Raw genomic sequence first — 24,203 nt, forward strand, 5'->3', positions numbered from 1 at the left:
ATATATATATATATATATATATATTAAAAATATGCATTTAAGTGATTAATATTTAATGTAATTGGACTTTTAAACATGAAAGATTATGTAAAGAAAAAACTATCACAAGTAAAAGAACATAGAGTCTTGAAAATTTTAATATTTTTTTCCTTTTATTTTTTTTAATCCTGTCCATAAAAGCAAATATTTTTAGGTATATTTCCACACGAAAAAATATAAATTAAAAATAGAAAAATAATATATTTAATGGGCGAGAAAATAGAAAGTGTGGTGTTAAGATCTTTGGTATAATAAAAGTTGGGTTAAACCTTCCTGCATTCCCATCAAATTTCACCTCCCACCTTATCAAAACCTTCACAAAATGTTTTCCTTTAAAAGAGGGAGTGATTGATTTCTGGAAAAAGAAATTCGAAATTGTTTATTGTATTCCGGAAAATAAATTCGGAAAGTAATAAGGGTAGTGATAGGGTGTAGGAAGAAAAATGATAAGATCCAGGAAGTAATTAATGGCCTAAAACTTGCCATAACCCAACTAACCTGTAAAGAGGGGGAAGACAACTAAAGGCATATATGTAATAAATAATATAATATAGGAAGAAAAAAATAGAAAGTATATATTAATATAATGTATAAAGTGAAAATCTTCTCATGTCATCACTGGAAGAAAGAGATTATACTCAGGTGTTCCACTTGGATATCTTAGGAAATGGAAGCCAACTTGCCTGTAATAAGTTTTGTTTTCTCCAATTTAAATCAAATATATAAAATGGAGAAATTATTAGATAAGACACTATCATCATTTATTTATGATCTAACTACCTCTTATGACATATACTTAAATTCTTTTATTTTATAAAAATTAATTATACTTAATTACATATTATACAGAGATTAACCTACATTATGTGATTCAAGTTCATCAAATAATTTCTCCATGGAAAGATTGCCTAGGACAAGCTTATGAATGTATAAATAATATATAACTTGGTATAATTCAAAAATGCTTTAGAGATATGACAAAACTTCTTAGGAAAGAAGCACTCAAGTTCAAGACACAAAACGACTCTCAATTCACCAGCTCAAACCTACAACACTAAACGCACGAGCTCATTCAACTTCCAACCCAATACAATCAAGTGGTTTCTTTATCCCACTGATAAACATCTTAAGTCTTCTTGTAGAAGATAACTTAGGTTTCCGGTGGGCCCCTTCAGCACTTCAGAACTGTGATAAGATTACTCCGCACCCTATTTTTTTCATCCAACTCAACTATTCTAATTTCCAAACCCACTTCATCTTGGAAGAAAACACCGCTCTGCTTAATAATGTAAGCGCTTTTATTGCTATAATAATATTGATTAGCCATCTCGTCACCTCTATCAATTATAATCTTCAGCAAAAAAACAACAGTATTAAAGCCTACAGAGAACTTAACCCAATAACACGGTCGCCGCAGTGGAATCCAAAATAGCACTACTTATATTGCAGTTACTGCTATTCTTACTAATTGTATGAGTAAGTACCGGACGTTATCGTTCATCAAATTCTAAACCTTCTGCGCTTGGATGAAGGCAACTCATGCCTAACCTAACGAAGTGTTTTCGTCAGTGCTAATTAAGTTAACCATTAACTACACCGTAACGGGAACGGTTTTTCAAACAATATATGGTTTTTCAAACATTATTAGCAACAAAATAATATCGTTACGAATAGCTAAAACACAGATGACATTCAACATTTATGCACGAAATTTGACAGTGAATTCGTAGAGCATCTACAGCAGCATTCAACATCCACAAAAAGAGAAAGAAAAATAGATCGATAGAGGAATCGTGTACCTGGAGCTGGCGAAATCGTAGAGTTTTCCGGTGCTGGAGAAAATCATAACTCCGACTTCAGCATCGCACAAGATCGCAAGCTCCTTCGCCTTCTTCAGCAAACCGTTCCTTCGTTTCGAGAACGTGACTTGCCTACTCGTCGAATTGTCGATCCTCCTTATCACGATCTTTCCTCTCCCCATACCAAACCCTAACAATCAGATCCTTCGATTCAGAAAAGCACTAGCTGCAAAACAGATCCACAACCGATACTTCAATTAGACGAATAAGAACATGAAAAAATAAAAAAGCGAAAATCAAAACGACGCGGTTGCGAAAGAGAAAATAGACGCTTGGATCCACATGCTGTGGTGAAGAAGGAAGAGCAAATGATTTTCCGAGAAAGACAGAGAGAATCTTAAAGGGGAAAAAGGAAAAAAAAAAAAAAAACTGTGCAGAGGAGAGAAAAGAGTGTGATTACTGAGGAAGGCGTAGGTAATAAGAGACAAAGCGCTGAATGCGCATCAGCAGCACGAGCTTCGTAGCTATATAAGGAAAGTGAGAAAACAGCTTTTGGGTGGTGCAGTGAAACCACTTATGTGGCCAAAAAACCACTAGTTGTTTTCCTGAGGCTACACGTGGCCCAATCAGATTCTCGTGTTTTATATGTTCCTCGAAAGGTGTGCCAGCCACCGTTGCTACGCTGACGCGTGGCGCTACGAATACGCATGCCGTAGATCGTGCAGTACTTGCTTTTTTTGGAGAATGGCGCTTCTGTCAAATAATCGCTAGGAGTCGTTGTGCACCGCTACAGTTTAATCGTCATTTTTGTAAGTTGTCAAATATACCCTTATTCCGTGTATATTTTTGTAATATGCACCGCCAAAATGCTTTTTGCGTGGGTATTTATATAGTCTGTTATAATAATATATTGCTATGTTTGCTGCTTTGATAATAACACACTCTGCACAACACATAATATTTTTCTTTATTATTAGTATAATAAGAAATAGAGTCAGATTCTCCTTTGATAACATGTGCCATTTTTCTTTGATGTAAGAAATTATCATTTTATTTATTTATTAGGTTTAATTCTACATTATTGAAAAACAAAAATGATTGGTTTATATTTGATATAAGAAACTCGATATAAAGAAACAATTTTTATGCTAAAAAAGGTAATTAAAATGAAATTGCAATATAGTATATATTTTATATAGTGTCCATGAAATAAAAGGCGAACTCTGAGGACAAGAAAAAAATGAGGCAGACTGAATTTTTTTAATTTGATTCATCCTATATAATTTGTATTCTATATAGACGATGACTACACAAGGGTGAGATACTGGTTTATATAAACTTAAATTGTAAAAAATAAAAATATAACTTTTTCATATTAAATAGAAAGACAAAATAAAGATGATATGTAATCATCATTTGGTGTGTATAAATATAAGAGTTATTAATTAAGTATAACATAATTATTATGATAATAATACTTATAATTTCAATAAAAAAATCTTAATACCTACAATTGAAAAGTCAAGATTTAAAAAGTATAATTGTTATTTTATTAACTAAATTTAAATTATATTTTTTCTTTGGTCGTAATACATTAGGCTTGTTAATTCAAAATAATAAAATTAAAAAATAAAGCTTACTATATTTGTGAAAAAATTGTTAATATTTGTAATAAAGTTGCTAATATTTATAACTATTGTTTTGAAAATTATATTAGTATAATTTCGAATTTCTAAATAACGCACTGATATAATTCGATTGCAAAATAAACAATAAAAAACATTGTCAAAATTAATCTATTACGTCAAATGTAAAATTTCTAAATGAAAAAAATTATCAAAACCACATTTAAGATTGGAATGGCCTATGAATTATTACATTCTTTCAATGAATTAATATATCAATCTTAATTTTATTTTCAAAACGTATTAAATAAAAGCTGCAATATAAATTTCTCTTTTAACCCGTTGCGCAAACTCTTGAGTTCGTTTTTTTTTTCACACATTTGAACAATAAAATGTACCACGAAACATTTGTATCATAGAAAATAATGATAATAGTAGTTATAAACGGACATTCTATAATAATATAAATAATATATATATATATATATATATATATATATATATATATATTATATGTGGGTGAAAAAAAATAAAATGGAAATATAATAAATGAAAGGGTGGAAAAAAGATACTAATAACATGGAAGAGAACATTTAAAATAAAAAATAGTAGGTGTATAATTATATAAATATTTTAATAGTAGGTTTGTTTACCAATCAAGTGTGACACGAGAGCACTATCACTGTCACATAGTGGAGCAGACAGATTATTACGATTGCTGCAATGGCTTCAGTGGTAAACTTAAGGCGAATTATAAAATACTATTAAAAAAATAAAAGAGTTATTTTAAAAAAGACAAAGAAAAGATTCTTGCGAGAAGGGGAAAACATTTTAAAATAATTCAAATGGTTTTATTTTAAAGATCTTTCAATTTTTAAAGATAAACCTATTCAAGTCTGGCCCATTCATATTTTTTTATGATAATAAAACTATAATTATAAAAGTAATATAGATAATTATTATAACTAAGATACAAAATATCTCAATTCATCATATCAAGAATGTGATATGTTTTCATTGAATTAGAACAAAAATTTAATAGACTTTTAGATAAAGATACTCGTGCATACAATAGAACTCAACTACGAATTTGTTAATTATGAGTTAAACGTTTTAACCATTCAGCCATAGATGTTTATGTTTAATAGGAATTCTTGTATATAACGAATAACCAAATTTTAAATGAAGTGAAAATTTGATCACTTAAAAGTATAAAATCTGTAAAACAGTTACTTTAATTAAAAAAATAGTTATTAACAATAGAATTAGAAAACTAAATATGTATGCCGAAAGAGTAAATCCCTTTTATATAATGACTAGTAAAAACACATTCGTATATGTATTCACTTTTTTATGATAATAAAAAATAATGAAATTATTATTAGTATAACTATAAAAATGAATTTAAATATTTTTTATTATAGGTAAATTTTTAGTTTTTTTAGATAATTTTTATTACAACTTTTAGAGAAAAAAAGTCAAACGAAAAAACCAGTTAATTAAAATAAAATCACTTAAAAGGTAACTATTAAAATAATTATTTTGTTTTAAAACAAATTAAAGGGTAAAATTGAAAATAAAATATATAGACTAAAAGACATCATATATTAATAGTGTAGATAAACTACACTAACCATTAATAGTATTCTTAAGGCTGATAGAAAATATGGTAAAAAATGTCAATATAGCATTTTTATTAGTATTTTAGTTTGTATATATGAAATAGCTAATAGTTACTATTTTCATTAAAATAAACTATTGACTGGTAACGATATTTTAAAGTGAATATAACATTTTTATTAACCTTTATTCACAGAAGGAGAAGGCCTAAAACATATACGTTAGCGGCCTTAAATGTTAAACCGGCTATGTGATAGCGTTAACTAAAGACATTCTATTTGATGTATAAACAAAATTTAAGATTATAATTTAGGCAAAGTGATAATTGATATATATTTTGTTGTTTTCTTAATGATGACAATAAAAACTGAACCTGAACTCTAATGTCGTAATTAATTACTACAGTTCAATACTAAGTCAATCCTTTTCGGTTGATGCATTTTCATTTAAATTTTATTTCTGGCTACCCATTTCTTAAAATAATAATAAACGGCAAAAAGTATACAATTTTCAGATATATTTAGATGTGCATATATGATGAATATATAAGTATCGAAACACATAAATTTACAAAACCAAATAATTAAAATATCTATTTACTACAATCAAATATTAAATTATTGACAAAATTTTATCAACAGAAAAAAAATTATAAATAATTTAAAAAACAAATGTTATTGACGAAACTTAAAATTTTAATTATTGATAAATATTTTTACTATTAATAGATTTATTGATCAAATTTATTAATAATATTCGTAAACAAATTAGAATCTTTATTACAATATCTTTTATCCAAATCTAACATAATTATTACTTTGGTACTTAAATTTTTATAAAATAATTTACAACAACCTCGTATATTTTACAATACTTTCACATCATATATTTTATAGCACATACTTTTCTGATACTACGAGAGGAGGAATGTTATTTATTTTCAATTATTTCTTTATTCAATAATATTTTTACTAATCTTCAAACAATTGAAAAAAGAAATGTTGACGAGAGGATTCACTTGAAATGTAGAAGGCATAAAGAAAGAAATTTCAATTTGTTCTTCTAGGACTAGAAGTGTATCTGGAGCAGACACAAAAAGTTAAAAGAAAAAAAAAACTATCTCCTTAAACATTATTAAATTATTCACATCAACCAAAAAGGAGGTAAATATAAACAAATAAAAATGAGGTATGGGACACCTCACATAGATAAATAAAGTTAATTATGAATAGAGAATAAATAGAAAAACCAAAAAGATAAAATCATAAATATCTTTTCTCTTTGTCCTCTAATTATAAAAAAAAATGCATGTGTCTTTTTTTTTTCTTTTTCTAATTCTTCTTTTATCCTTTCTCTTACTTCTTTTATTCTTCCTTTTTTTTCTTTTTTCCTCTAACATTCTCCTTCCACTTTTCCCTTTATTTCTTCTTTTTACTTCACCTAAACATATTAAAGTAGGTTAGAGCTCGTGAGTCAACTTAACACACCATGGATTCGAGTTAGTTTGGATTGAAAAATTAATATTTTTATCCATTATGAGTCAAAATGGGTCCAACTCATTTAACTTACGAGTTATAGGGTTAGAATCGGGTTATAGTAATTTAACCAACATCTTCCTTAAATTTTAAAAAAAAATCTTCTAAATTCAAAACTATCCTAATTTTTGTCATCTCTTGCTGCCTCTTTCCTAATAAACAAGCTTGTGATATTATGAAATCTAGTCTTGTAATAATCCATGAATCCATAATAGGAGTAAACAAAGTTCAATGAAGTGTGGAGGGGGAAATGACAATAATGTTGGCATGATCCAGTTCGTAACAACTTCTTTAGCATCAGGGAAATGCTATAACAAAAAAAATATTTTTTATTTTTATGTAGGTCAGTGAGTCAACCCACTTAAGCTATCAACACGTAGTGGGTTAGACCAAGTTGTAAAAATCATGGCTCGCCATAATGTGAGTCAGGTTGAGCTCACTTATTTTAACATAACCCGTGGCGAGCTAATCCATGTGAGCCAAGTTAACTCAAATTGACACCCTTACCTTCACTACTTTTTATAATGTCTCTCCAAGTGAGTAAAATTCTTAACATTTAATGTCCTTTTGTCTAAATGAAATCATTTAAGTATGTGACTTATCTCTTCATATGAAGAAATAAGTTATCCTTACATACATACAATGTAAATATAATCATTGTCAACACCATCAACAACATCGTTGTCTCTAGTTTCTCCTTCAATAATCATTGCCGCCACTATCGTTGCCACTGGTGTCATTGTCTGCATTGTTGTCATCTTGTTGACATCGTCATATGCTACTGTTGTTACCTCTTTCTCATTCTCCTCATCTTGTTCCTTATTTTTCTCCTTCTTTGTTTCTTTTTCTCATCAGTCTATATATAATTAAAATTTTGTCATATTAGACAGGAAAATTGACACACATTTTATTAACGAAGTTTTTGACAAAAAAAAATCATCTTTAATGAGAATTCTAATTTGCTGGAAAAAATAAATCTGTTACTAATAAACATTTTAATGTATCAATGGTTTTATTGACAAAATTTTACTAAAAACGGTTATACCCAAAGCAAGAACTTTGACATTCAGATTGTACTATCAAAATTTTCGTTGATAATGAAAATTATAATTTATCGACATATTTAACAACAAATATTTTTTTTAGAATTTTATCGACGAAATTTTTTTTCAATAATTTAAATTTATTAACAAATTTCTTTTTATTGATAAAATTTGATCAACAATTTTAATTCTTATAGAGATTCTTCAATTAAAAATGTATTAAATAGGTTGATCACATAAAAGATCTTAAACCTAACTTACAAATATCTTAATAACCAATATTGACACATGTTCAAATATTTTAGTGATAACAAAATAATTTTCAAACACATAGAGTTTATAACTCATTTTCATCACTGAATTAATCACATACAAAACATATCTTTTAATTACATAATTAGGATTTTATATACAATCTAAAGTGAAATTTAAAATAAATTATCTTCTTTTACATTAAATACCTGTTTTCTCAAATAAATTGAGTTTTGAAATATGATAAAGCAAAACATCCTAATCATTTGATAATTTCAGGAATCCAAATCTAACCAACAATCATAACACATTGAGTTAAACAATACCAAGGTTTCATCTCTCCCAAAGATCTTGACATGCATGGATGAGTGCCAAGAGGAAAGAGAAAGTGAAGAAACTTACCGAAGATTACTTAAAGTGAAGAAACTTACCGACGATTACTTAAAGTGAAGAAACGTACACATGGTTCTACTTGTTCTAAGCTTGCTCACAACTAGAGCTAGGCAAATGGAACTGAACTGCACTGCACTACTAAAAACTGTACTAAACTAAAAACTAATTTGTTTAAACTGAACTGAACTGTAAAACAGTTCAAACAAACTGAACTGAACTGTTTTTTATTTTATCAAACTGTACTAAACTGTACTGTACTAAATTGTACTAAACTACAATATAAACTGAACTGAACTAGTAACTATACTAATTTTAAACTGAACTGAACTACTAACTATACTAATTTTAAACTGAACTGAACTACTAACTATATTAATTTTAAACTGAACTGAACTACTATCATCACTTCATCATGTGCACTATCAACATCATCAATTTCACTGTCTGACTCTGTTGACAAGCAGAATGCTCCCGAAGCAACAATGAAGTTGCATCAACAAGCTGTGCCAAGTCTGCAAGTATAGAAATCTCAACATTAGCATCAGTTCACCAGCAAAATGACTCTTACAACAGACATCTCCATACAACTGAAAGAATCAAGCAGACTTGATATGCTGTCACACAACAGACATCTCCATACAACTGAAAGAGAAAACCATCATTTTGGTCTTTGAATTATAACACCTTAACTTAGCCTGGAATTAACAGAACTCAAAAAAGGCACTAAAATATGGAATTAACAGACTGTAACATGTTAATATAACCTGATTAACCTCAATAAAAGAACACAAGACACTCCAAATGTTAATATCTCCCATTTATTTCCCTTTAAACAAGAAAGGAAGAATTAAAGCTCAAAAGCAAAAACTGCACAAAACGAAAACCTTTAACATCAATAGCAATCGTATCTGATATATTCATATGCACAAGAAATACTTTCGTCGAATGCATATCCATCATATCTCTTAGGGTAAAGGGAAGTGATTTTCTAAAATGGAGAAATCCTTACTTGAATCTGGATTAGCCGACAATTGCATACTGATTAATAGTTATATCCTTTTGGCTCTCTGATGCTCTCTAGCCTCCAATTCACTATAAAACTGTGGGAAGTGAGTGCTTGCAAACTTTTCTTTTCCATTCTCTTACAGAGATTAACTTAACCACTGCAGGGCATTTTACATGAGTACTAATTTCATCGCTGAAATTAATGGAGAGCGAAAACTCTTGGAAGCAGCCTTATCAATTGTTCAAATAAAGATATTCGAATTCCCAATTTGCAAGTAAAGATGATGTGAAGAACCAAGGATAAAAAAGTTATAGCCAGCAATGTCCAGATTAAGAACTTGAAAAATTCGCATTTACAAGTAAATATGACGCATGCATATTGCTAGTGAATTCTGGAAATGATTAAAGCTTATTACTGGACATACAAATATATTTACTTGTAAATTAAATAACAGCATTTGGAGAATAAACGAGTTTTGTAAATCAAATTCAATACAAGTCTCCAGATTTCTAGGACTTTCTTTTGGAACAAAAACATCAAATATGAAAACCAAACAGTGAAAGCCAGTATTGAGCATTTGTGTACCGTCTCCAAGACAAAACAACATGAAAAACAAAGCATTAAGGTTATAGTCTTACCCACATGTACTTTAGATAACTAACAAATTGTGGCAAAGCTTCAATCATCCAAATTAATAGCAGCACTGAAGGTCCCACTTCATCTTGAGAGGTTATCTCTACAAAAATAAAATAAAATATTTCATAAATTTTGAACACTTAAAATATAAATTAAAAAATATATAAGTTTGTCATATAATCTCACCTTGCTCAAATTTATCAAGTTCTTTAGGATCCTCATCAAAAAGTATAGAGAAAGGTGTTCCTTTTAACCAATCTTGTGTACAAACAAGCACTTCCACTATTTTAGGCGTTAGGCAACTACGATAAGGACTAACCACTCTTCCTCCTGTACTGAATGCACACTCTGATGCTACGGTAGAGATAGGAATGGCTAACACCTCTCGAGCCATGTTCGCAAGGATAGGAAATCTAGTTGAGTTGACTTTCCACCAATGTAAAATATCAAACTCAACTGACTTTATATAAGGTTCAGGATCCTCTCGCAAATATTTATCAAGCTCTGATATGTAATCAAATCTACGTCCTGTAGCTCTTAGGTAGAAACTCATGCCATGAGGATCATCATCATCATCATCTAGTTGAGATTCTTGTTGGCTACTTTGAGAACCTTCCTCAATACCTTGATATTGTTCATAAAGTGATTTTAAGGATGACAATAATTTTAATTTCAATCCACTAGCCATACTAGATTCAAATAGGTAGTCAATGAAGTAATTAACAAAATCCAACTTACTCCTAGGGTCAAGCACAACAGCAATCAATAATAAAATATTAATTCCATTAGGATTTCCCCAATATTTTTCATACTTGCCCTTCATCCTCATTGCCATCAATTTTATGCTCACATCACTACTATCAGAATATTGTCGAATTCTTTTACCAATTCCAAACACCTCCTTCATATACATATGACTGGTGACATAAGAAGAACCAGAAATGCGTAGGGTAGAGTCATAAAACATCTTTAAAAATGGTAGAATAGACCTCGCATATTCCCAATCCTCTTCTAATGGCACACCACCATTACTTTTGGCCATTTCAATACCAAATTTCTTATCTTGCATATCTAGCAAGACAAAGGCATCTTTGTACTTCATGCTTGCCTCTAACATTAAGTAAGTTGAATTCCACCTGGTTTCAACATCAAGACAAACAATACCTTTATAAGAAATTCCCTCTTGTTCAACACATGCCTTGAATCTAGCAAATCTAGCGGGAGAAGATTTTACATATTTAACTGCACTTCGGATTTTTGAAATCGAATCTTTGATCTCTTTTAAGCCCTCCTTCACAATCAAACTCAATATATGAGCACAGCAACGCATATGAACATATTCTCCCTTTAATACAAGACAATTCCATGATAACATCCTTCTTTTGAGGTACTGGACCCCAACATCATTTGCCGTAGCATTATCCACGGTGATACTAAGGACTCGCTTCAACTCCCAATTATTCAAACAAGCCTCAACATGTTTAGCAATGAGCTCCCCTGAATGTCCCGTTGTTTGAGAAAAGTTCAAAATTTTCTTTTGAAGTTTCCAATCATTATCAATAAAGTGAGCTGTTAAACTCATGTAATTTAGGTTTTGGATTGAAGTCCATGTGTCTGTAGTTAAATAAACCCTCTCACACTGCTTTGACATAAACATTTTCAACTTTGCTTTTTCCTCTTCATAGAGTTCCCACATTTCACGCCTCAATGTAGTGCGGGATGGGACTTCAAATCGTGGTTGCAAGGACCATACAAAGTCACGGAAGTCCTCATTTTCCACAAATCGAAAAGGAAGCTCGGACTTCACAAACATCTTCACCAACTTCATTCGAGATGCATTTTGGTCAAATTTAGAAATAGTTGGTGAAGGGCTAACACTAACTTCTGTAGTTGATGATAAAAGCTTTTGCCTTTTGAATGCTTCTCTATTAGGATTTCCTTTGCATCTCTTCAAATGATTCCTCATCCCGCTTGTTCCACCCGAATATTTAATCAAATCACCACAATAATTGCATTTAGCCTTCTTCTCAGAATAAGGTTCTTGTTTAGTAAAATGTCCCCACACATCTGATCGACCTTTACTATTCTCAATTGACGATGAATCGATACAAGGAGGTAAATGATCCATTCTAGAAGTATTTGGTGTGAGGGTTTCTACCGTTTCTGACATTCACGTCACTACATTAATTAAGAGTTCAAATTACTATCTATGATTTAATGGTCTAATCTTTTAAAACTAAAAATATATGAAGAAGTGCAGGTTATCAACTATCAGAATCATCTAAGAAATTCAAGCATAAAATCTAAAAGCACATCTTAAAACCTATATTATCAACTGTCAGAATCATCTATCTAAACTAACCCAGCTACGAATATGACCACTAAATGTCGTACGACATCATCGTATTCATTAAATTGGTTCATCATCCCTCCGTATAAAGATTCTTGGGATCGCAGCATATCACGTGACTTAGTTTGACCTTTCATGAAAATGTACAGTGATGATCCCTAATAATGTAGGAAAAGATTTAATTGGAATCAGCTAGAAGAATAAAATTATGAATGCAAATAAGGCCTTAAACTCTGCTTCCAATGGAGGTAATTGGAATCATCAAGTTTTTCTGCTATGGAAGTCATAAAAAACTGGGAAACAGATGGGTGTGAGCTTGAATTGACCATTGCAGATCAAATTCTAGCCATATCAGAAAATGATATGAAGAGAAGATAAGAAGATAAACAAAGACTGATCTTGTATATTATTTCACTTGACTAGAAACAGAGAATACAAGCCTAGTACATATAGGCACTAAACTGTACAAGATACAAAAGACAGAAAACTAACATCCAGTTGAATAATGGTTTTGCATCAATATCTTTAATAGACAGCAATGAAGCATAACAGGCAAAAGAATATACTAAGGCCATGAGATATGTCTTGATGTCAACTTTGACTCAACAATATCTTTAATAGACAGCAATGTAAAGGGATGTATTGAAGGTCAGATAACAGATGTAAATGGTAGTCCCTAAACAATAAAGACATCAACTGCACAAACTTTAGTGAGTTATTTGCCGATGAGCTTATAGTGAATAGATCCTGGACATTTATATATTCAGAATATTTAGAGTCCGTGCATAAAATTCAAATACAGTCTTTAATTATTGCAATAATCTAAAATGAATGTAAGGACTGTAGAAATGAGTTTACACCACAATATATACCTTAATCCAATTAAAATGAAGATATTGTGGTAAGTTTTAAGTAGGCAGCGTTAGGTAAACATATTCTATCTTTGGTGTATTCTAAAATAAAAAACAAAACACAATGTTGTGTTGAGAAGTGGCATATTTTTATTCAATAAAAAGGAGAGCAACCAAAGATAAAAACCTACTCTAGCACTATGTCTTAATTAAAGGTTTTCAATGTCAATCAAAGATCATTACTATGACCCATCAATCAGAAACAACTGTTCTGCACTAATATGCTAAGTTATGTTTCTTTTCATCAATTGTTTAATGAACATTTATAATTCAAATATATCCTCTCTGATGAATACGAGAGCCAAATTCATATTTAAATACCCCTCACTATTCAGAGAGTACAGTTTGAATTGCTTCACAACCAAGCGCACCCCCATCCTCTTAACACGAACCAACGTCCATAAGCAATTAATAATTCCTTATACTTGCTCCCTCTCTCTCTCTCATTCCACACCAAAACGTACTAGTAGATTTCCCCAGTTTCCAAGTTTTAATAGGCAAGAAGTGCACCAACACACCTCTGTTTTAATTTACCAGAAAAGTTAATATTAATATGACCCTATTAACCATAAGAACATTACAGGTGAAAAAAAATGTGGCTTCATAAAAAACATTTATACACAAAGAAATAACAAATTCGTTAAGAAAGCAAAGAGAAAAAATAAATATGATACTCATAGTTAACATTCCTGCGTAGAAAATGTAGAAAATAAGGCTTAAAGTAGAAAAATCAAATAATGGAGCAATGTCACTCACAGTTTTTGTAACATCCCAAAAATTATACAGTCATCAACTATATAATAGAATATTAACATAGATTAATATGACAAAACAGAGTTGGCGCGAGCGACCTCCAAGCTCTGTAAAGCGTTCTGGTTCTGTTGCATCAAAGTAGCATTCTGCTCCATCAGAGTGACATTTTGTTGTTGCAATCTATCAATTACCGTTTCCAACAACCTAGCGTTGTTGGACGCATCAGGCTCGTTTGGCTGTGGGGGAGGAGGAAGTCTAGGAGCCATTTGTTCTCTGGAACAGAGAAAACGAGCGTTAGTTACGTTCAAAGAGTTTGAAAAATAACTCATTAAACACATATCAAGCACACATCAAAACACAGTGCACTCATAACCTACAATGTCCTTTAAGAGAACAAAACTGCTCTGATACCAATAATGTAACATCCCAAAAATTATACAGTCATCAACTATATAATAGAATATTAACATATATTAATATGACAAAACAGTTTTACAAAATAAAAGGGACCGGGTTCACAATTTGGCCGAACGACCTTACATAGGTACAGATAAACGTACGAGCGTTCAGTATAATTAAGAACGAACGGTTTACAAAACTAAATACCGAACGTTCAACTACACAACTATAGCAAAAGGGCGCTCGTTCTAAAACGGCCTGCTAATCCAACTAAGCTAACAGCTCACCGAACGTCCTTCTGTTCGACCTTCACTTCAACCTCTACAAGATTCTCATCAGCAATGAATTCTTCTTCAAGTGTTTCTTCCAGAGATGCATCTCCCTCTGCTCACATCCACACGGATGATCATTGCAAGGACAAGACGAACGTACAGATACAGACAACACAAAGGAAACGCAAGGGTAAGCTTATTGAATTTAATTCGAGTAATATCAAGCATTTCATACATATCAAGCACGTCAAATAATTACAACACATACATTCAACTCATTCATTAACTCAATCAAATTCCTGATACTAGACTGATTGTCCGAACTGTATGAATTCTGTGTAGCTACGACGTCCGTGCACCCAGGTGGGATAGTTGGAATACTCGTCAGCAGCCACCTGAGGTTAGTCCGTTCTGTCCAAGTTACAGTTATGGACTAAGACCTCCTGCCATTCCCACACATGACATACTCCTCTCTACTTGAGAACGAGCACTCACGGAATATCAGGATGACCCGCCAGCTAAGCTTACCACATTCATACTTTACAAATCTCAATTTCCATTCAAGAGTCGTTCCTCCCTGGAACGCTCGTTCAAAATCCACAATCATAGTTTCATCTCTTATACCGTTCGCACATTGTAATCTTCCTTCTAAATCACATTTTCATTCTTTGTTCCACTTCCATAAAAGGACGAGCGTTCAATCCTCTTCATAATGAGGACGAACGTCAAGAGCGAGACAGAAAGATCTTCTTTTCCAAAGGGATAAGGCTGACACTTCATGATGAACGTTATTAAAATTTGAATCAGTTAAGTGAACTGACTCTAGATCAATTCAACTTATACTTCGAATAATTCAAAAATCAAGATTCAGAGTCAATCCAACTGAATGAAGATACAAAAGACGAGTGCTAAATGTACTAAGTACAATTTAGTTAGAATAAACCGACTGCCAGTAAATGACCGGACGAGGTACGCGAATTCACTGAAGTTTAGGACGAACGCTATTTACTTTTTGGACGAACGCTTATGGGAATTCAGGACGAACGCTATTTCAGCTCGTTGATAAAGAACGAACGTTCGGTATAGGACCGAGCGCTACTTATCACTTACGCTTTGGGACGAGCGTTAGGTATAAGACCGAGCGCTACTTATCACGTACGCTTTGGGACGTACGTCTATGGGTCGAGACCATTTGCTGATTTAAAATCATAGAAATAGGATTTTATATAAGTTGTAATGGTGAAGTTATGTTTTTGACAATATGACTAAGTGTCTGAAGGTGTATTCTCAAGCTTCTCAAATCCTCACACAACACTCAGGATATCTACGTTTGGCCGAACGCTCAAACGTAAAGTTATTTATAAGAGGGCGTTCGTCCTCAAATAGAATCCTTTCCAAATGAAAGGGTTCGACTATTTCAAAGAATTTACTGAGAATACCGAACGGTCAAAGACCGTTTCGATAACGAACGTTCCATATCATATGAGAATTTATATTCAAAGTTTCATTTACATCAAATACATTTTCTCAGTATATACTTTCATGCATTCATCTCATCATACAGCTCATATTTCAGTTTAATCAAACCATAAAACATTTCATCATTTCCATACATCAATTCAGGATCATACTCATATGCCAAACATCCAATATCATAAATCATACTTCAAACAACACATAACGCACATGCAGTACAGTAAAATCATAAGAATTAAATCTAATAAGCTTCCCTTACCCGGATCAGTAGTGATCGTTCTAAAATGAGTGGTCTTGGCTTGTCCAAATATGGTTCTATCAACTTTTCTCTTGAGCTCTTCACTAAAACTAAAAGAAACACAAAGAGCTCAGTTTAAACCCATGCATGCAGATGGAACTGGTTTGCAGGAAATCCAGAAACGAGCGTCCAAGTGGAAACTTACCAGAACTGGAAGTTGTTCGGTCCAATATGAAGCTCACGGTGCAGGGAACGTTCCTACGGTGCTGAAACGTGAACGGAGAAAAGGGTGGTAAGTTGCAGAAGAGAGAAGGAGAAGGGTTCTAGAGAGAAGGGGGAGAAATGGAGATTCTGAGTTTGGAAGGGGAGAAGGTGCGCGTGAGAGAGAGTGGGAGATTTTTCCAGAAATTCACTTTTGTTCAAATCCCACTGTCAGATGGACGAGCGTCCCTCTCGTCGACACTTGCACCCCACCACTGACTTCAGAAGTTTCCAATTTGACAAGTGGCGCGCATGCATAGATCGGTGGTGGATTTTTAATGCACTGAACGCGTGGCATGGAGCATTAATGGAAGCAGAGAGGTGATTCAGCACAGTAATAAATGAGACGTGACAATCCCCCTAACTACAAAAATTTTCGTCCTCGAAAATTAATACTTACCCGGAAATAGACTAGGGTACAAGTCCTTCATGGCCTCTTCCACTTCCCAGGTAGAGTCGCCCGTCTTTTCGTCCCATACAACTTTCACCAAACGAACGTCCTTTCCCTTGTATAACTTGGTGCGAACGTCTTCCACACGAACCGGCTTCATTTCCAACGTTCGGTCTTGACGAAGACGAACGTCCTCTAGTTCCAATACGTGCGAGGGATCTGCTATGTATTTCCGGAGTTGAGACACGTGAAACACCGGATGAAGGTTGGACAATTGAGGAGGCAATGCTAGCTCGTAAGCAACTGATCCAATCCTCCTTAAAATCTGATACGGCCCTATGAACTTGGGAGATAATTTCTTGGATCGCAACGCTCGGCCTACTCCAGTAATTGGATTCAGCCGAAGGAAAATGTGATCGCCAGCCTTGAACTCTAATGACCTTCTTCTTTTATCTGCATATGACTTCTGCCTGCTTCTAGACATCTTCAGCCTCTCCTGAATTAACTTCACCTTTTCAGTCGTTTGTTGAATAAGCTCCGGTCCCGTTAATACATTCTCTCCTTCTTGAAACCAGCAAAGTGGGGTGCGGCATTTACGTCCGTACAGAGCTTCGAAGGGAGCCATTCCAATGCTAGACTGGAAGCTGTTGTTGTAGGTGAATTCCACCAGAGGCAAGACTTCATCCCACACGCCCATGTGATCAAGCACGCACGTTCTCAATAAGTCTTCGAGCGTCTGGATGGTTCTCTCAGATTGACCATCCGTCTGCGGATGGTACGCTGAACTCATTTGGAGTTTGCTGCCCAGTTCACCTTGCAGAGATTGCCAAAACCGAGGTAAATCTTGTGTCTCGGTCAGAGATGATGCTGGATGGCACTCCATGTAGACGAACGATCTCCTTGATGTAAAGCTTTGCCAAATTAGTCAATGACATCTTCAAGTTAACCGCTAGGAAGTGAGCACTCTTCGTTAGACGATCCACTATCACCCAAATGGAATCGTGATTCTTGACCGTGCGAGGCAAGTGAGTCACGAAGTCAATTGAAATGTTGTCCCACTTCCATTCGGGAATTTCCAGAGGTTGCAGTAGGACGCCCGGTCTTTGATATTCAGCTTTCGCTCGTTGACAAGTTAAGCATGACGCCACGAAGCGAGCGACATCACTCTTCATCCCCGGCCACCAAAACGACTTCCTGAGGTCTTGGTACATCTTAGTCATGCCAGGGTGCATGCTAAGACGGCTGGGATGACCTTCCTCCAGAATAATTCTCTTCAGCTCGCCATCATTCGGAACGCACGTCCTATCCATGTAGCGTAAAAGACCGTCCGTCCCGGTGTTGAAATGCTTAGCTTTATCTGTACCGAGCGCGTTTAAGATCAACACCAAATCTTCGTCCTCCCTTTGCTTCATCCTGATCCGGTCGAACACTTCACTTGCTATCCTGAGGTTGCAGCATTTAATACTGTTCGGCTCCAACTCGAACTGCAACCTTAGGTCTCTAAAATTCTCCACCAAGCTCAATTCTCTAACCATCATGGACGAGACATGCACCACCTTCCTGCTCAACGCATCTGCTACCACGTTCGCTTTGCCAGGATGATAAAGTAGCTCGAAGTCATAGTCCTTCAAAAATTCAAGCCACCTCCGCTGCCTCATATTCAACTCCTTCTGATCAAAGAGGTACTTGAGACTCTTATGATCGCTGAAGACTTGGAAAACTGATCCATACAAATAGTGCCTCCAAATCTTCAGAGCAAAGACGACCGCTGCCAACTTCAGGTCGTGCGTTGGATAATTCCTCTCATGTATTTTTAGCTGACGTGAAGCGTACGCCACCGCTCGTTTGTCTTGCATCAATACACAGCCCAAACCTTGTAGAGACGCATCACAGTAGACTTCAAAAGGTCTGGCCGTGTCCGGAATCACCAAAACTGGGGCGCTCGTCAACTTCTACTTCAATTCTTGGAAGCTAGATTCACACCGATCGGTCCAAGCGAACGGGTGATCTTTCCTGGTCAGCTGTGTCAACGGTGCCACTATCTTCAAAAATCCTTCTATGAAACGCCTGTAGTAGCCCGCCAATCCCACAAAACTTCTCACTTCAGTGACCGAGCGCGGACTCTCCCAATCCAACACCGCTCGTACCTTAGCCGGATCCACTGAAATCCCACCAGGGGATACAACGTGACCCAAGAACTGCACTTCTTTCATCCAAAACTCGCACTTAGACAATTTAGCGTACAGTTCTTTTTCTCTCAAAACTCCAAGTACCAATCTCAAATGCTCTTCATGCTCTTCACAACTCTTGGAGTAGATGAGAATATCGTCAATGAATACCACCACGAACTTGTCCAAATACGGCCTGAAGATTCTGTTCATGTAGTCCATGAAAACTGCTGGAGCGTTCGTAACACCGAACGACATCACCACATACTCATAATGTCCATAACGTGAACGGAAGGCCGTCTTTTGAATATCTCCCTCCTTAACTCTAATTTGGTGATAGCCCGATCTTAAGTCTATCTTAGAGAACACGCTCGCTCCATGCAATTGGTCCAACAAGTCGTCAATCCGAGGCAGTGGGTATTTGTTCTTGATGGTCAGCTTATTCAATTGCTTATAGTCAATGCAGAGGCGAGAGCTGCCATCCTTCTTCTTCACTAACAGTACGGGCGCTCCCCAAGGTGAGACGTTCGGTCTAATAAATCTTTTGTCCATCAAATCTTCAATTTGCTGCTTAAGTTCAGCCAACTCAGCTGGTGCCATTCGGTAAGGTTGAACGGAAATAGGCGCTGCTGTAGTCACCAAATCAATCGTGAATTCCACTTCACGAACGGGAGGCAATCCTGGCACTTCATCCGGAAAGACGTCCGGGAATTCGTCCACAACCGATCGTCCTCCACTGTGCTTGTTGTTGGACGATCGCTCAAAATTTATATCTCCAACCCCCCTGTCTTCGTGCGTCATTATCAAAAAACAGCTAGCTCCCTCCATGATATCTTCTTTCAATTGCCCGAGTGTTACTCCTAATTCCTCTTCATCTTCTTCAGGAAAATTTAATTCCTTGGCTCCACAATCTATGAGAATGTGATTGGTAGTCAGCTAATCCATTCCCAAAATCACTTCTAAGTCCATGAGAGGCAAACATATGAGGTTCACCTTATACCTACGCCCTTCAACCTCAAGAGGACATCTAACACATACTGTGGAAGTTCTCACCTCACCAGCCGCTGGGGTTGACACCACCAAGTCGAACTGCATTTCACTCTCTGCTAACCCCAGTTTCTCAACGCACGCCTTCGAGATGAAGGAGTGTGTTGCCCCCGAATCATACAGCACGCAACAAGAATTTCCATGAATTAAGCAGGTACCGATGATGAGCGTACCTGAGCTTGCTGCCTCCGCTCCAGTAATGGCATACACACGCCCAACAGCTTGAGCTCGACCACCTCTCCCTTGCTGGGTCCTTCCAGCGTTCGGCGGCCTCATAACAGCGCGTCCGCCCATATTGCATTCGCTCTCCAGGTGGCCATTTCTTCTACACCGATTACAATACTTTACTCCTATCAATTGAGGACAAACTGACTTGTAGTGGGGTCCTCCACATTGAAAACATCTCACGGCTCCCTGTTGTCCCGACTGCCCAGCAACTACCATTGCTTGTGATCCACTCGACTGTACTGGACGAGCGTATGGAGTACTATTCTGAGTCAGATTTGGTCTTGTTAGTATCGGTCCCCTGGAGGCTTGTTGCTTCTTACGTTGTTCGGCTTCAGCCATGTTCTTCTCCAACACCTTTGCTCTCTCAACCATTGCAGGAAATGAACGGATACACAGGCTGGAGATTAACACCTTTAGATCGCTCCTTAGACCATTCTCAAATTTTCTACACTGCCACTCCGCACTGGTTGCCATGGTATTAAAACGAACCAAGTGCTTAAACTTGTTCGTATACTCAGAAACGGTCATCCCTCCTTGTGTCAACTGTAGGAACTCCACCTCTTTGGCGAAACGAACGCTATCTGGAAAATATTCTTCATAGAATTTGCTTCTGAAAACTTCCCAAGTAATAGGACTGTGAGCGTCCGTCAATATGGCCCTCACGCTCGCCCACCAGTGGCTCGCTTCTCCAGTCAGAAGATATTCTGTGAATGCTAAGCGATTCTCATCTGGGCACATCTTAGCGTTATAAATCCTTTCCATGTCACGCAGCCATTGGTCTGCCTCATCAGGAAGGCACGTCCCACTGAACTTAGCCGGTCGATGTTGAAGGAAGCTTTCCAAGCTCCACTCAGCATGTGGTGTAGCAGTAGAAGAGGACGCCCCCGGCGTGCCCCTGGTTGCAGCAAGAAATTCCATTAACTGCCGCTGTGTAGTCTCAGAGTTGGCGCGAGCGGCCTCCAAGCTCTGTAAAGCGTTCTGGTTCTGTTGCATCAAAGTAGCATTCTGCTCCATCAGAGTGACATTTTGTTGTTGCAATCTATCAATTACCGTTTCCAACAACCTAGCGTTGTTGGACGCATCAGGCTCGTTAGGCTGTGGGGGAGGAGGAAGTCTAGGAGCCATTTGTTCTCTAGAACAGAGAAAACGAGCGTTAGTTACGTTCAAAGAGTTTGAAAAATAACTCATTAAACACATATCAAGCACACAGCAAAACACAGTGCACTCATAACCTACAATGTCCTTTAAGAGAACAAAACTGCTCTGATACCAATAATGTAACATCCCAAAAATTATACAGTCATCAACTATATAATAGAATATTAACATATATTAATATGACAAAACAGTTTTACAAAATAAAAGGGATCGGGTTCACAATTTGGCCGAACGGCCTTACATAGGTACAGATAAACGTACGAGCGTTCAGTATAATTAAGAACGAACGATTTACAAAACTAAATACCGAACGTTCAACTACACAACTATAGCAAAAGGGCGCTCGTTCTAAAACGGCCTGCTAATCCAACTAAGCTAACAGCTCACCGAACGTCCTTCTGTTCGACCTTCACTTCAACCTCTACAAGATTCTCATCAGCAATGAATTCTTCTTTAAGTGTTTCTTCCAGAGATGCATCTCCCTCTGCTCACATCCACACGGATGATCATTGCAAGGACAAGACAAACGTACAGATACAGACAACACAAAGGAAACGCAAGGGTAAGCTTATTGAATTTAATTCGAGTAATATCAAGCATTTCATACATATCAAGCACGTCAAATAATTACAACACATACATTCAACTCATTCATTAACTCAATCAAATTCCTGATACTAGACTGATTGTCCGGACTGTATGAATTCTGTGTAGCTACGACGTCCGTGCACCCAGGTGGGATAGCTGGAATACTCGTCAGCAGCCACCTGAGGTTAGTCCGTTCTGTCCAAGTTACAGTTATGGACTAAGACCTCCTGCCATTCCCACACATGACATACTCCTCTCTACTTGAGAACGAGCACTCACGGAATATCAGGATGACCCGCCAGCTAAGCTTACCACATTCATACTTTACAAATCTCAATTTCCATTCAAGAGTCGTTCCTCCCTGGAACGCTCGTTCAAAATCCACAATCATAGTTTCATCTCTTATACCGTTCGCACATTGTAATCTTCCTTCTAAATCACATTTTCATTCTTTGTTCCACTTCCATAAAAGGACGAGCGTTCAATCCTCTTCATAATGAGGACGAACGTCAAGAGCGAGACAGAAAGATCTTCTTTTCCAAAGGGATAAGGCTGACACTTCATGATGAACGTTATTAAAATTTGAATCAGTTAAGTGAACTGACTCTAGATCAATTCAACTTATACTTCGAATAATTCAAAAATCAAGATTCAGAGTCAATCCAACTGAATGAAGATACAAAAGACGAGTGCTAAATGTACTAAGTACAATTTAGTTAGAATAAACCCACTGCCAGTAAATGACCGGATGAGGTACGCGAATTCACTGAAGTTTAGGACGAACGCTATTTACTTTTTGGACGAACGCTTATGGGAATTCAGGACGAACGCTATTTCAGCTCGTTGATAAAGAACGAACGTTCGGTATAGGACCGAGCGCTACTTATCACTTACGCTTTGGGACGAGCGTTAGGTATAAGACCGAGCGCTACTTATCACGTACGCTTTGGGACGTACGTCTATGGGTCGAGACCATTTGCTGATTTAAAATCATAGAAATAGGATTTTATATAAGTTGTAATGGTGAAGTTATGTTTTTGACAATATGACTAAGTGTCTGAAGGTGTATTCTCAAGCTTCTCAAATCCTCACACAACACTCAGGATATCTACGTTTGGCCGAACGCTCAAACGTAAAGTTATTTATAAGAGGGCGTTCGTCCTCAAATAGAATCCTTTCCAAATGAAAGGGTTCGACTATTTCAAAGAATTTACTGAGAATACCGAACGGTCAAAGACCGTTTCGATAACGAACGTTCCATATCATATGAGAATTTATATTCAAAGTTTCATTTACATCAAATACATTTTCTCAGTATATACTTTCATGCATTCATCTCATCATACAGCTCATATTTCAGTTTAATCAAACCATAAAACATTTCATCATTTCCATACATCAATTCAGGATCATACTCATATGCCAAACATCCAATATCATAAATCATACTTCAAACAACACATAACGCACATGCAGTACAGTAAAATCATAAGAATTAAATCTAATAAGCTTCCCTTACCCGGATCAGTAGTGATCGTTCTAAAATGAGTGGTCTTGGCTTGTCCAAATATGGTTCTATCAACTTTTCTCTTGAGCTCTTCACTAAAACTAAAAGAAACACAAAGAGCTCAGTTTAAACCCATGCATGCAGATGGAACTGGTTTGCAGGAAATCCAGAAACGAGCGTCCAAGTGGAAACTTACCAGAACTGGAAGTTGTTCGGTCCAATATGAAGCTCACGGTGCAGGGAACGTTCCTACGGTGCTGAAACGTGAACGGAGAAAAGGGTGGTAAGTTGCAGAAGAGAGAAGGAGAAGGGTTCTAGAGAGAAGGGGGAGAAATGGAGATTCTGAGTTTGGAAGGGGAGAAGGTGCGCGTGAGAGAGAGTGGGAGATTTTTCCAGAAATTCACTTTTGTTCAAATCCCACTGTCAGATGGACGAGCGTCCCTCTCGTCGACACTTGCACCCCACCACTGACTTCAGAAGTTTCCAATTTGACAAGTGGCGCGCATGC

At 35.8% G+C, this 24,203-nt stretch overlaps 1 protein-coding gene across 5 annotated transcripts in view; it reads right to left on the reverse strand.

Moving 5' to 3' along the window:
• LOC108338038 (MADS-box transcription factor 23) overlaps positions 1 to 2,371 on the reverse strand; it is a 25,934-nt gene extending 23,563 nt beyond the window's left edge. For 4 of the 5 annotated variants that reach the window (XM_017574694.2, XM_052880035.1, XM_017574696.2 and 1 more), the window contains exon 1: positions 1,839 to 2,258. In XM_017574694.2, coding sequence (XP_017430183.2) covers positions 1,839 to 2,020 — 182 coding nt within the window. In that variant the 5' untranslated portion in view covers positions 2,021 to 2,258. Of the gene's footprint in view, positions 1 to 1,838; positions 2,259 to 2,298 lie in introns of those variants that run through there. The other variant, XM_017574692.2, reaches the window with a different exon arrangement.
• Between the last annotated feature and the right edge of the window lie 21,832 nt (positions 2,372 to 24,203).

The sequence above is a fragment of the Vigna angularis genome, chromosome 7 (assembly GCF_016808095.1).
Source record: "Vigna angularis cultivar LongXiaoDou No.4 chromosome 7, ASM1680809v1, whole genome shotgun sequence".
Lineage (NCBI taxonomy): Eukaryota > Viridiplantae > Streptophyta > Magnoliopsida > Fabales > Fabaceae > Vigna > Vigna angularis.